General features: G+C 41.5%; 1 protein-coding gene across 2 annotated transcripts in view; it reads right to left on the reverse strand.

Moving 5' to 3' along the window:
• Positions 1 to 5,237: 5,237 nt before the first annotated feature.
• Positions 5,238 to 15,509, reverse strand: part of Bmpr1a (bone morphogenetic protein receptor type 1A) — a 115,967-nt gene continuing 105,695 nt past the window's right edge. For both annotated transcript variants that reach the window (XM_059274142.1, XM_059274140.1), the window contains exons 11-13: positions 10,143 to 10,318; positions 9,128 to 9,258; positions 5,238 to 9,041 (exon numbers count right to left, since the gene is read on the reverse strand). In XM_059274142.1, coding sequence (XP_059130125.1) covers positions 8,916 to 9,041; positions 9,128 to 9,258; positions 10,143 to 10,318 — 433 coding nt within the window. In that variant the 3' untranslated portion in view covers positions 5,238 to 8,915. The remainder of the gene's footprint in view (positions 9,042 to 9,127; positions 9,259 to 10,142; positions 10,319 to 15,509) is intronic.

Here is a 15,509-nt window from a genome sequence, read left to right on the forward strand (position 1 = left end):
CCATCTCCTCAGCCCCAGGTCAGTAAGAATTCCAAAAGTCTTTTTGGTGTAGTCTCATCTGTGTTGAGATACCTGATGCTAGGTGGAAACTTTACCAGTGCTCTCCAGGTAGACGTGAGACTGACCCAGGGCAGCTTGTAACATTGTGGCCCCTGAAAAAAAACTATGAAAGAGCACAGAGCCGCATCAGGATGACTTAGTGATTCTTTGAAAAGATAGAAAGATGTTATAAAATGAAATAGCAACATGGGATCCTAATTCCAAGTATTAGGATTGCTGGAGAGCCTCAAGCTTAAACTGTCCCAAATCACTTGGGAGCCCTGGGGCAGAAAACTATGCAGCCAGTCCTAAGCCCAATACAGGGCAGCTGCTGACCGTCTGGAGGCAAAGAGCTGAACCACAGGTGACATTATGGTCGAGATCACCATATCATGGCTAGATAATCACTGTCTTTTACTTGAAGATACATAGTCTAAGCAGTGTGTGGCAAGTGTGTGGCACAGTGGGAGAGCCCTTGGTTGGCATGCATGAGGCTCTGGGTTCCAAGGGCAGGGGTATGATAGTGGCATTTTTAAAGGCCCCCTCTATTTTAAGACTCATCTTATCTCAAAAGCATGAAAGCTCTTCACCTGACTTTAGCCTGAACTTTCCATCCTTGATCAGGAAAACTCCAGATAGTGACAGAACTCTCTGGAAGAAGGTTTAAAAGAAAAATGGTGTGGGGAAAGCCAGAATCATTCAGAGCGGACAAGATGAGGACCGCTTTTGATGTTGATTCTACCTGGTACTGTCCTATCCCCTGCCCCTAATGGGAGCTGGGGCGCTCCCAGGGAGACGAGGACAGGTTAATGCAATGATGAACGGCTCTACTCCCTGCCAAACATTTGGGGAAAAGTACACTCATACACAAGACCCCAAACTCACAAACTGAAGATTTGGGAACATACACATCTTTAGAAATAATAGAGGAAGGTGTCTTTTCTAAAAATTTGTGTTGCCTCCTATCTGGTAAGCAAGCAAGTGCTCTACCGCCACTGAACGCCACCAGCAGCCCCAGCAAAGTGGAAACGTAAACCAGGCTCATTGCTACTCAGGGCTTAATTCTGAACCCATCCAATCCTGGAGAAACGGCTGACCCCAGGCTAGGAGCTTAGAACTTCCCAATGTATCAAATAAGAAATGTTCAAAATGGGATGGGCATGTGTCAAGTAGACAAGTGTGGGTGAATGTGAGCACCAAAACTACAATGACTTAATGGAATATAACCCAATAAACAGGAACCCAGGAGTCCATACGGAAAAGCTATATAAGGCAAGCGCTTCCTCACACCACAGTGTCAATGGAAACTGTAGATGGAATAATGACAGCATCAGGAAATCTGCAACCACTGATATACAAGTCCTATATAGTCCAAAGCATCCCCCATAATGTGCTCAATACAAACACAATGGCAACTTTTCAGAAACGAGCTATCATGGTGTCCTGGTTGGTTTTATGTTAACTTGACACAAGCTAGTCATTTGAGAAGAGGGATTCTCAATTGAGAAAATGCCTCTCTAAGATTCGCCTATAAGCAAGTCTGTGGTGATCTTCTTGATTAATGATTATGTAGGTGGGCCCAGCTCACAGGAGGCAGTACCACCCCTGGAAATGTGGTCCTGGATGGTATTAAAAAAACAAAAAACAAACAAACAAAAGAAAAACAGGCTGAACAAGCCCTGAGGAGCAAGCCAGTGAGCAGCACTCCCCCGCGACTTCTGCCTCCAGCTTCCTGCCTTGACTTCCTTCAGTGATGGCCTGTGATTGCTTTTGGTATCAATACTTTATCACAGCTAAGACACATGGTAAACAAGTGGCTGCCACTGACATTATTAATGACACACTGAAGTCAGAGTATCTCACCGGGATGCACTGTTGGTACATACAGATGTGCCAACATCCAGGAGGCAGAGTCAGGGATTGCCAAACTCAAAATCAGTTTGAAATCATAGAGCAAGGTCCACCTCCCTAGAGAACAAGTACTATAACCCATGCTTTATCTTGTAGAAGTACAGGAGACCCAAGGACTGAACACATTACACTATCCAGAGCATACAGCACACACATATCAGAAAAACACACTCATGAGGACTTGATTAGAACTGGCGAAATCTGAATGAAGCCTGCAGGTCATGGGATGTTGACCACTGTGACAGTGTCAAGTTGATTTTCCTGATTTTGATCACTGCACATAACTGGTTAATAGAATATTCCTGAAGACTTTAGAGGGCATAAGCTCACTCACTCACTTCAAAGAGCTCTGAAAAAGCACAGACAGGCTGTTGACTTCCAACCCAACCCCACACAGCAGTTACACAAAATGTTAAGTCAATAAAATCTCATGAAGAGTAAATGGGATTCCTTATAGTATCTTTGCAAGTTTCTGCAGATGAAATTTAAAATTGCTAAATCTGGCAGTTGAAAGAAAAAAATCAGTACACTGGCTAAAATCAGAGGGTAGAATGGTACAGACAACAAACAAACCATATAGAGGAAACATCCAGAAGACATTTACTTCATAGGAGTTCTAGCTGGGCTTTGAGGTACGCACCGTTCTAGGTACTTGTAAAGCTGAGGCCCTCAGCTTGAGGCCAGGTACTATCTGAGGCACCCCATCTGAATAATAAAAAGAGGGTTCCAGGGAGATGGCTCAACTGTAAAACCAAGTACTCATTTGCAGAGGATCTGGGTTTGGTTCACAGCACCCACACTGCAGCTCATAACCACCTGTAAGCCCAGTTCCAAAGGATTCATCACCTTCTTCTGGGCTCTCTGGGTACCAGGAACACATGTGGTACATGATATATAAATGCTCTACCACCACTGAATGCCATCAGCAGCCCCAGCAAAGTGGAAACGTAAACCAGGCTCATTGCTACTCAAGGCTTAATTCTAAACTCATCCAACCCTGGAGAAGTGGCTGACCCCATGCTAGGTCTATGTGCATACATACATATATGCACATAGAAAAATCTTAAGAAATTATTTGCCTGCATGTACGTCTGTATACTACAAGCATGCAGTGCTGCAGAGGCCAGAAGAGGGTGTTAAGTCCCCAGGAAGTGGTTACAGATGGTTGTGAGCGGCTCTGTGTCTGCCAAAAGCTTACCCCTGGTCCTCACTGGCCTGGAGCTCACTAAGGAGAGATGGGACGCTAGCCAGAGGCCTGGGACCTGTCTTTTGACATCTCAGGCCCCACACTACCATGTCTGGGTTTTCATACAGGCTCCGGGGCTTGAACCCCAGCCCTTATGTTTATATAACAAGCACTTTATGAACAAGCCATCTCCCAGCTGGTTTTGAGTCTGTGGGAGCTGGTGGACTGTGGCTAACAGAAGTGGGTGGCTGAAGGCAGGCCCTGAATGGGTTACCAGGTTCTGGTATGGCTGCAGCTCTTGGCTTCCAGATCCCTCACTAAAAGGTGGTCATAGGTTCCTACGGAAACGGACCAAGCCCAATTACCGTGCCTCTGTCACAATGGACTGACAGCCTCTCAAACAAGCCCAGATCAGCTTCTCTTCTCTTTAGCAGATCATTTAGAGGAATTTCTATTCAGATTCCATCCTGACAAGAGTAGCTACTGCACTGTTTACACACACATGAAATGGGGGCTCCTTGAGGAACATGGATGGGCTGTTTTTAAGCACACTGTCGCTGTCGAGTAGTGTAAACCAGTGCTGAGTCTTTTAAAATGGAAACATGTCTAGCTCCCTAAAAGTAGAAGGTGCAAATGGGGACTTACTGCAAACAGTACCTGGCAGGTGGGAAATACGGCATTGTGGGATAAAAGAGGCCATCCTAGGGTTTCCTTCTCACCGCTGCAGGACACGGTAAGGACACCTAAAGACCTCATCAAATGGAACAAAAAAGCCTTGAAGACCGTAATCCTAGTCATTGCAAATGAAAATGTTTGATGAGAATAGAAATGCTTGATGACAGGACAGTATTAGGAGCCTTAACTTTCCTTTGTTGCAAATAAAACTGAAATAGACATATCTGTATTTGGGATCTAACAAAAAAATAGGGTTTGTGTACAATGACGCTCAATACGTGTTTTTCTGTGAGGCGGCTGAAGATACAGCTCAGGCAAGGCTAGAGTATACAGAGTTCAAGGCTAGCCTGGGCTACAAGCAAGACCCAGTTTTACCCCTTCTCTGGAAAAAAAACAAAAAAACAAAGCCACAATGAAAAAATAATTGAAATAACAAAAGGAGATCACAGAAATAAATTATTTCCTCTATGTGGTCACATGTGTATTTTTTTTAAGGTTTTTTTTTTTTTTAAATCTGGTTGTCCTGAAACTATGTAGACCAGGCTGGCCTTGAACTTAAGAGAATCCAGAAAGGCCACCATACCTGGCTTGTATTTTTAAAGTTGCACCCCATGGTATGCACCTACAGTCCCCACTATACTTAGAGGAGGCACAAGATTGCTTGAGCTAAGTTTAAGGGCATCTTCTGTGGAAATAGAATGTAATGGAGTAATGTATTTGGTGAGTTTTGTTTTGTTTTTCTTTTTCAGACAGTGTTTCTCTGTGTAGCCCTGACTGTCCGGGAACTTGATCTGTAGACTAGACTGACCACCTGCCTCTGCTTCCCGAGTGCTGGAATTAAAGGCATGCACCACAATGCTCTGCCAATATATGGTGTTTTCAACTGACATATAATAAATACTATAATCTTTTTTGTTTGTTTGTTTGTTTGTTTGTTTGTTTTTCGAGACAGGATTTCTCTGTGTAGCTTTGTGCCTTTCCTGGAACTCATTCTGTAGCCCAGGATGGCCTCGAACTCACAGAGATCCACCTGGCTCTGCCTCCCGAGTGCTGGGATTAAAGGCATGTGCCACCACCGCCCAGCGAATACCATAATCTTAATGTTATAAAAAAATGCAGGAGAGAAACATCCAAATGTAAATAGTGGGGCTAGAGAGATGGCTCAGCAATTAAGAGCACTGGCTGCTCTTCCAGAGGTCCTGTGTTCAATTCCCAGCACCTACATGGTGGCTCACAACAATCTATAGTGGGATCTGATGCCCTCTTCTGGCATGAAGTCAACAGAGCACTCTTGTACATAAATAAGTTAAAAAAAAAGGACAATCAAATGTAAATGGTGGTGTCTGTCAATAAAACGGAGTAGTTTATTTGCTTCTTTATTCTTTTCTGTTTCCCAAAAGTTCTGTTATAAATACACATTTTTATAACCAGAAATTTTATTTTTTATAGAAGGAAAAAAATCCCCTCATTATAGTAGGTTCATCATCTCTCTACATAAAGGCAAAAATAATGTATGGCCACTTACCTAGCCATGTTCCATGCTGGTTTTGGGAAGCAGAAATGCACGTTCAGGAACGTATATATGTACACTGACTTACTTATAAAATTTCAACAGATGACTTCTGATACACAATAAATCCAAGAACAGCATCACAAAACACATCACTGAAGTATACTAAAATAAGGTTATTTACTGAAAAATGATACATTGGACATAATCTGTATATAGAACAAAGCAATTAATGGTAAACTTAATAAGGCACCTTTTAAATCAGATGCTGTACAAAATACATTTAGTGTGTTACATATCAAAGAAGATTCTGTATTTTTGGTGTTTTACAACTGCATAATAAAAATGTTCTTTAACCTGTCAATGCTTTATGTACAGTTTCCCTAAGCTATAATATTTCCATTTTATACAATATATACTACATTTTAGCTTTTAAGTGAGAAGAACAAAGGTCACTAAAGAGCTTAAATAATTCCACTGAAAGAGTACAGAGTACAACCTAAAGTTACAGTATTACGTCTAAGTCTTTGCAAAAGCCACATTCCTAAGCTTTCCTGATGGGATGATCCTTCTTGTGGCTTCACATACTGCACCAGAGGGAAAGGCTCTGCTTGCCTGGTCTCCACCTCCTCACAGCCAGGAGGTGAGCAAACTGTCACTGCTTAATATCTGACTCAGTCATGGGCTACATAACCTTTCTACATCATCTACACTTCTGTTGAAATTATCGTAGACATTTGGAAACATTTCAAACAATCTGAAAAGACAAGTGCTTTCATTTAGGAAATCTGCCCTGGAATAGACTACTCAATATCCAACTTGATCTTGGGTCAAATCAGAGATGCATAGTTCTTAAAAAAATTAGTCTTTTTATCCTAAGCAAGAAAAACATCTAAAAAGAAAAAAGTATTGACTATCATTAGAACGAATGAATGAAAACCAGCACATTCCAGGACAACAGCTGATAAAAAGCAATAGGTCTCTTTATAGACTTAGGAACATTTCTGGACACGGGAAGGATAACATGCTGACTAAAGTATCTTTTGCTACATTTCCAGAGAAATCAGTTCAGATGTTGTACTCAGAGCTGATGAAGTCTCAGAGACTCAAGCTGGAGCAAATCTTAACATTCTCCGTACCGCCAGCAACTCCTGGCCATACAAACCACTCATGACATCTTCCTGGATCATTTGGTATTTATTTAGGTAGTTTGGGTTTTGGCTCTCATATTTTAGTTAAAGGGATTGCTGGTGTTAGTGGGACCAGATGAGTTTACAGATTTTTGCAAGTTATTAATTAGTAACTACACAATACTTTCTTTTACCAGTTGGTAGTATTTTTTTAAATTACATTTGTTTGAATATGTGGAGTGCATGATGTATGTGTGTGTGTGTGTGGGGGGGATCGTGCCACAGAGTATGTGGATGTCAGAGGACAATTATGGGGCAGTCAGTTCTCTCCTTTCACGTGTCCCAGAGATTAAGCTGTGGCTGGCAGCTCGGCAGCAAGTGTCTTTACCCACCAAGCCTTCTCACTGGCCCCAAGGGCTGAGATAGTCTTTAAATATTTCACTTACTGAATTTCAAATTTAAAAGAGTAAGAGGGAGGAGAGGAAAAATAAGTTTAATTCAACTTTAGATTTTAGGATTCCAAATGAGGATTATAGCAGCAGCATTTGCCTTTTAAAGAACGTTACTGTTTCTAATGAGTGTACTGAAAGGCGGCTTGGGAAGGCAGTAAGTAGAGTTCTGTCGGCCTTACATTTAATTCCTGACGGCCCCTTTTTTTCAGACTAAGCTACTTAGAAAAGAATCATTACAGTGGCCTCTGCACCCCATCTAAGCACATCTAAAAATAAAGTTTACCATTCCTTACGTGTATCATCAAGATTAGAAAACGATTTTTAAGATTTCATTTATTCAGGCCAAACTATATCCAGGTAAACTTGGCTTAGGTAACTCAGATCTCCTGTGTTCTCAGGCTCTGGTTAGACTAGATGAAACCCATTAAACAAAATAGTCAAAACAAATCTCAAACTTGTGGAATATGATGTGCAAGTGTTAGATTAAATTTAGTCATAAATGAGCATATGGTCAGCCTCCCATTTAATTTAAAATGTTTGACTATGTTAATTTATGTTTCATCCAAAGAGACAATGTCAGTTGATCCTCTCATAGCTTGTTTGCTCAGAATAAACATTTAAATAGTATGATATCAGCATATAAGTCTGAACCAGAACTGTTCTTTGAGATAACAAGGCTTCTATAAAAAATACATCATTTTATTTAATAATAGCAGTTCAGTGTAGATATGGGTAGTGACCAGATACTAGGCCCTTCTGCCTGACTCTGTCTTCACAAATTAGAGACCAGAAACTGTAAAACCAAATTTCAAAGATTTAGGTATCTAAAATACATTTACCAGTTACTGACAAATTTATATTAGCTGACATCCTTCATAAAAGAATGATGCAATAGCTCAGTGAAGTTTTTAAATGCATGAATTCTGAAATTCACACATAGTTCTACTTGAAAACATTCTCCCCCATTAAGGATCGGATGTGAGATCCACGGGAGCCGTTTTGTATAGAATTAAGTATGTATATATGTATGTATGTAAAATATGGCTAGAAAGATGGTTATGTAGGTTTAAAAAAAATAAAAGCACATTACACATGATAAACAACTTCCCTTTTTAAGATGTACTGAGGGCAAAGACTTCAGAATTTGATCACAGGCATGTACATCGTTATCAGATACAGTAAGGCTGACTCCAGGAAGAGGCATTTTCTTTCAAAGTATGGTTCAAAGCAGTGAGTTTCAACTCTGGACAGGTGTTTCATAAAAAAAAATAATTACCAAAAAAAGAAAACAAAATGGTGACAGAAGAACACAGTCCAAATTTATGGACACTTTAAACTGATTTGGCCTTTACAACTACTATGTTAAAAATAAAGTTGGTGGAGAAGTTACTACAGTTACCAGGTAGATGATTTTTATGAGATTGGCGAACGCTGATCAGATATTGCATGTTTAAACCACCAGCCACAGCCCCTCCTGTGCAACCATACATGCTTTTCTTCTTAGCCCCCAGCCTCAGAGGAACTCTGGGGTGCAGATCAAAGCACAGCACACAGTCACAACCAGGCAGTATCCCAAAGAGATCACAATCTATAGGCTGTTTACAAAGACAGAACACAAACAGATGTTTTCTCTGACAGAAGGCAAACGTGTCTCTCCATCTCTGCTGAGCTCATTCATTTTCTCAAGGCTTTCACAGAAAGCATCACTTTATGGATTGGATACTGAGTACCCAGAGTTAGACCAGAAGCTTCTTATCAGGATTGGAGGCTTGATGCAGTTCATAAAAACCCAAACATTTCAAACAAAGCTGTCCTGTCTGTACAGAAAGAATGACGTGTTTGGAAGTTCCAATCTTGCATTCTGCAGAGTACTGAAAGGGTTACTGTTAGCAGCCTGTGAAGATGTGGCGAGGAAAAGTCTGAACATCAAGCCAACATCCTAGTCCATGCTAATCCACCCATTCCTTGGTGGAGTTCTTCAGTCTAGATTCTCCCTCACAGCTGTTTAACTGTCAAATCTTTACATCCTGGGATTCAACCATTTTTGCAAGTGTCTTCTTGATTCTCAAAGCTGTGAGTCTGGAGGCTGGATTATGGGCCCAGCATTCTGACATCAGCTTCAAAACTGCTCGAAGACACTAAAGAGAAGTGTAGAGAGAGTGTGGTGAGCATTGAGTAACACAGCATTCCCTGATCACTTTACAGGGGTTTGGCTCCAACTTACTTCATCACTGTTCCAGCGGTTAGACACGATTGGCCGCAAGCGTTTGACACACACAACCTCACGCATATCCTCATAGGATGGGTCACTGGGCACCATGTTGTAATATGGTAATTGATATTCCTCCACTATTCCTGTAGGGAGTGAGAAACCACAGTGAGCAAAAACATGGTAGTGTAATACACAGCACCTCTTACCGAACTATGGAACTAAGAATGGATTCGTACATAAAGAAGAAATATACCCTGGATGGTTCTCTTTTAATAGTAAATACATGTTTTTCTATTATTTATGACCCATTATTTCCCCTACCTCTGACAGGGTGAGTCTCTCAACAATGGTATAGTGTTTCTTTTGGGGGTAGGGCACTTGAGATCTGAGATAAGAGGACTGTGATTTGAAGCCAGTCTGGGCTACAAGTAATGAAACTCTTAAACTCAAAATGAAGGAGAAGAAATAAGATTTTTTTTTTTAGTGTAAATACCTATGGACTTGTTTGTCCCTACTAGTGATGTCTCTATTACTCTCTACTGCCAGAGAAGGACTGGTCATGATCTGCACCCAAGCTCACAAAACAGGCCCACTACTGCTCATTGAAAAGGATACAGGTCAGCCCTGGCCTCTCATCTGGAACCTGAACGGTGACTGAGGCCCTCACCCCCCAGGGATTAGGAGTAGTTCACTACTAACTACATGGTATTCTCTGATGACAGTCAATAGGTGTGAGGAGACCACTTCACACAGTCACAGCTAAGCACCATCATGAATACACTAGAGAGGGCTACTGGAGCCTCTCTAGGCAGGCACCTTTCCCCTTGGATGACTTGAAGGTATCTTTTCATTTAAATGTATGTGAGCAGTCAAGACAATTACGTGTGAGTCTTAGGGTAATTTTAGTGAAACCACAGGATCTGAGAGTGGTCCTGGGAAACCTGACATAGGTGACACATAAATTAGGTAATTACTTTGTAAATGACAGGTCAACAAACGTAATCAAGAACACCATTCAAGCTCTTACCTCCCGTAACACACCGACGAGCCATTTCCCAGATGATTAAGCCAAAGCTATAGATGTCAGCCATGATGTAGGGCTGGAAATGGTTTTTATTCAGGCTTTCATCCAGCACTTCGGGAGCCATGTAGCGTTTGGTGCCCACCCTGGTATTCAAGGGGATGTCAACTTCGTTTGTATCACTGAGACAGGAGGAAGACAATGATCATGTTGAGAGTCAACAATAGTTCATATCTGTACATTTTTAGAAATGATTTTCTGTCTAAATGTGTAAATTCCTATATTCTTTGCCATAAATCCTTGGGAAATTTAGCATCTTTATAGACTTTATATGCAGCATATTACATAACATCCCTAGCAGGGTCTGGAACAGTTATTCCGAGCCTTGGTACTATGTCTGCCATAAATCACTAACTCTGACTTTTTCACACTAAACTGGATTAACACAAGTACCTTTCTTTCTTTCCTTCCTTCCTTCCTTTCTTTCTTTTTTCAAGACAGGGTTTCTCTGTGTAGCTTTGCGCCTTTCCTGGAACTCGCTTTGGTGATCCGCCTGCCTCTGCCTCCCAAGTGCTGGGATTAAAGGCGTGCGCCACCACCGCCCGGCCTACAAATACCTTTCATGAGCTTGGCCAAAGATCTGTCACCAAGGAAATTCTGCCCTTCTTAAAAGATAATAGTACTGGTCTAGGGGGTGGCACAGTTGGTACAGTTCTTGTCTGTCTAGTATACAGGAGATCCTGGGTCCCATCCCCAACACCACATAAACACAGCATGGCAATCCAGGCCAATAATCCTAACACTAAGCACCAATGAGGTAAAAGCAAGATGATAAGAAAGTCAAGGTCATCCTTGGTAAATAGCCGGTTCCAGTCCAGCTCGGGCTACATGTGACCGTGTCTTAAGAAAAAGAAAAAACAATATTTTACATAAGAAAAGAACAGGTAATTCTATCTGAGAAGTGAATATGACAATAAAAAGAGGAATCATTTATTGTTACCATTCTTATAAATGAGCTTAGCATTTTTTCCCTCCTTTTTTCAAGACAGGATTTCTCTGTGTAGCCCTGGCTCCCCCAGAACTCACTCTGTAGACCAGGCTGGCCTCAAACTCAGAGGTCCACCTGCTTCTGCCTCCTGAGTGCTGGGATTAAAGATGTGCACTACCACTGCCAGGCTATATGCTTAGCATTTAAAATACAGAATTATATTTTATTTTTCATGGATCCAATCTACTTAGTTATAAGTACAGTGATATCTATATAAATGGTCCCTCAGTAACAAATGATTTATTAGTTTTCTGGGTTTTGAACTGAATTTTAGACTTGAAGGTGAGGTTTTGTTACTTGTGCCCCAGGTCTGGGAACCTCTGGACAGCATTTTCCAGTAAAGAGCAATACAAAGTATTGTATTTTGTTATCCAACATCTGTGGTGGTTAATCTTTATTGTCATCTTGACTAGACTTGTAAGCAACTAAGAAAGCCCTAGAGGTGGGTCTCTGAGGGTGCTTCCAGAAAAGTTTAATGGAGGAAGGACCGACCACCTTGAATTAGGTGATGCCATCTCACAGGCTGGGGGGGGGGTCCCCAGAATGAATAAAAATGGAAAAAGGAGAAAGCAAGGGGACCCCCAATTAGTGTTTAACTTTTTTTTTTTTTTAAAAAAGATTATTTATTATGTACATAGCGTCCTGTCTGCATGTATCCCTGCCTGCCAGAAGAGGGCACAGATATCACTCTAGGTAGCTGTGAGCCACCATGTGGTTGCCGGGAACTCAGGACCTCTGGAAGAGCACCAGTGAGTGCTCTTAACCTCTGAGCCATCTCTCCAGCCCCCTAACTCTCTGCTTTTTGATTATAGGTTAAATGTGAGCAGCTACCTCACATTCCAACCATGATGTTTTCCCTTTCATAATTGACTATACCCTGAAAACATGAACAAAAGAAATCTTTCTTTCCTTAAAAGTTGTGTTTGTTGGGCTGGCACCACAGCTCAGCCATTAAAGGCTAAAGACAAAAGCTGCCTTTGTCATTTTTTGGTCACAGTAACATGAAACATAATATGTGAAGCTGGTTCTTAAGGACAGCTCAGTGGGTAAGAACACTTGTTGCCCAAACATGAGGGCCCGAGTTCAAATCCCTAGCCACCAAGCTGGGTCTGTCCATGTGCCTACCAGCAACCCCACTGCTATGGAGGACAAAGGAGGTCCGTTGGGGCTTCCGGCCACCAGCTGAACTTCAGGTTTAGTGAGAGACTCTTTCTCAAGGACTAACAGAGTGGTAAGAGCAGGATCCCGGAGGTCCTCCTCTGGCTTCTGCATGCACATCAGTATATAACACACAGAAGGAGGGGTGGGGTATCGATACGATAAACCTGACAGTGTGACTGATATGCCTTTAGTACTGGCTTATGGGAGGAATGTGGAAGAGTTTAGATTTGCATGCTAGAGAAGCCTGTGAATGATGAAAGCTGAGCTTAAGGGGCCGTTCTGATAGGAATCTGGAAGACCAGAATGTGAAAGAAATGTAGGAACTGGAGGCTTGGCTCATGACGCTTTAGAGAACTAAGGCTAGAGGCTAGTTATGTTCTATCTTGGCAAGAATAGGGCTGGAATCTTCCTATGTCTTAAAAATTCATGTGAGGATGAATTAAAAATAATAAATTAAGGGCTGTAGAGATAGCTTATCTGTTAAAAGCACCTGATGCTTTTCCAGAAGGCCTAGGTTTAATTTCCAGCACCCACATAGTGACTTAGTACCACCTGTAGCCCCAGCTTCAGGAGATCTGATGTCCCCTTCTGCCCTCTACAGGAACTGCATGCATGTGGTACACAGATATCCATGCACACAAAATATCCATACACATAAAAATTAAAAAAAAAAAAAAGTCAGTGTGGTGGCACACACTTTAAATCCTAGCACTTGGGAGGCAGAGGCAGACAGATCTGAGTTCGAGGCCAGCCTGGTTTACAGAGTCAATTCCAGGACAGCCAAGCCTACACAGAAAAAACCTGACTTGATAAACAATAATGGACTAAATTTTCCTTTTTTTTTTTTTAAGATCTAGTTTATTTGTGTTCGTGTGTTCGTGTGTGTGTGTGTGTGTGTGTGTGTGTGTGTGTGTGCTTTCTGAGTGCAGGTATCTGCAGATGGCAGAAGAGGCAGTGGATGCCCTAGAGCTGGAGTTAGAGGTGACTGTGGGCCTCTCCTATGGTGCTGGAAACAGAAGCAGCATTCTTTACTAACCCCAAGGACTAAGCTGTCTGGTAGAGGAAGCTTGAAGACAGTACGACATCCTAGCTGTGGCATGGGTCACTCTTTCTTTCCCGTGGTCAGGGAGTGGGGAGGGCACATGTGTGGAGGTCAGAAGACAACCTGCAGGAGTCATTTCTTTCCTTCACCATTTGGGTTCCAGGGATAAAATTGTCAGGCTTGGCAGCAAGTGCCTTTACCCATTCAGCCACCCCACTGGATTTTGCTTATTTTTTAAAGGAGTATCAAACTATTGACCACTGTTCACCATTATACACAATAAAGTTAACAATACAAAGTTAGACAACATTCCAATACTTAAAAATTATTTTCCTGGCTTCTGCTGAACCGATACAAACACAAAAAAAGGTAGAACTTATATAAAAAGAATGAGTTTAAGTTTAAAAAAAAAAAAGCATGCAGGTCAATAATTTACACTATAATAAAAATTTTGTTCACTCATTTATGGCAGCCAAGTCCTAAACTGCCAAGGTGCCTAACCATATAATTACGTTTCCATGAACTGTCTTCATTATTCCACAAATCATAACCTTTTAGCACACTGATATGAACTTTTGTGAAGAACTGGCTCACTTAAGTCTTGCTTAGGTTAATTAAAACCAGTCTAGCTTCTTTGAGTCAGGGAGCCACTGACAGTGATTAAATTTTGTCTTTCAGGGATTGTACAAATAAATTATTGCATATATGACACAACATATTTATGAATATACTATATATAATATACATTTATGAATTTAAAATTTCCCAACTCTGTAGCTGAAAGTTTTCCTGTGTCCTGCCTGGCCTGTGGTCAGGACAAATCTCTCACTTGCCGGTCCCACAGCCACTCAGACCCAAGTAAACACACAGAGGCTAATATTAATTAAAACTGCTTGGCCATTAGCTCAGGCAAACTATTGACTATCTCTTACATTTAAACTCGGCCCATTTCTGTTAATCTATATGCTGCCATGTGTTCTGCGGCTTTACCTGTGTGCCATTACATGCTGCTCCCTGGATGGCGGGCTGGCATCTCCTTACTCAGCTTTCCACTTCCCAGAATTCTCATCTGCTTATCCCACCTATACTTCCTGCCTGGCTACTGGCCAATCAGCATTTTATTAAACCAGTGTACAAAGCATTATCCCACAACACAACCCAAACTTGCAATTAACTACAGAATCATCTATTTAATTAGGAAAGTATGGTTTCAGGAAATTTTTTTATTTAACCCTGCTCCAAAATGATCCTACAGAAAAGAATTTTCCCAGTTTGAGCTGCCAAGGCACAGACAGGCCAAGGACAGCTATGGCAGAATGGGACCAGGCTAAGTGATGAGAAAGCAAAAGAATTCATTCAAATCACCATGTGGTTCAGGAGGCCTAACCAAATGCAAAAGTTATATGGCCATGGAGGCTTTATCAAGGTTCTTCAAAAGAATACTGCAGCAGTGTTGAATTCCCTAGAATAAGAGATCTAGGAAGTTGGAGACACTAGGACTATGAATGTCCACTAAAGAAAAGCTGCAAGCATGAAATAGAGCCAGCCTAAGAGAGAGGCTACATTTACTGTAGGCAGCAAAACAAGACGGATGGAGATATCCAGGTTCACTGGCGCCCAGATGATGCCATCATAAATGTCAGGTACCAGCTATGAGCTGTAGGCCAAGTGGATGTTCTGGTTTCAGTCATGCTTTGGTCTAGCTTCCTTGCTATGTTTGTATTCTTTCTTTTAGATGGAAATGTTTACTCTGTGACATAGTATACTGGAAATGTCTACCTTAATTTTGATCTCATAAGGGCTCATAGTTAAGGGACTGCTTCAAGGGTGTGAGAAACTCTGACCTTGAGCTTTTGTTATTGTTGCTGCTTTGTTTATATGATTTTGCTGGTTTTTTTTGGAGACAAGCTCTCTCTATTATATGCCTCTGCCTCCCGAGTGCTGGGATTAGAGGTATGTGCCATCACACCTTGCACTGAACCTTGGCTTTGAGCAACTTTAGAACTGTTAAGATTTTAGGGAGTCTTACAGAGAGCTAAATCCATTTTGCATGACTACCATGAGGTAAATCATGAATGTCGATAATCAAGGGTGGAATATTATGGATTAAATGTCACGAGTT

This window comes from Peromyscus eremicus, chromosome 9 (genome assembly GCF_949786415.1).
Source record: "Peromyscus eremicus chromosome 9, PerEre_H2_v1, whole genome shotgun sequence".
Lineage (NCBI taxonomy): Eukaryota > Metazoa > Chordata > Mammalia > Rodentia > Cricetidae > Peromyscus > Peromyscus eremicus.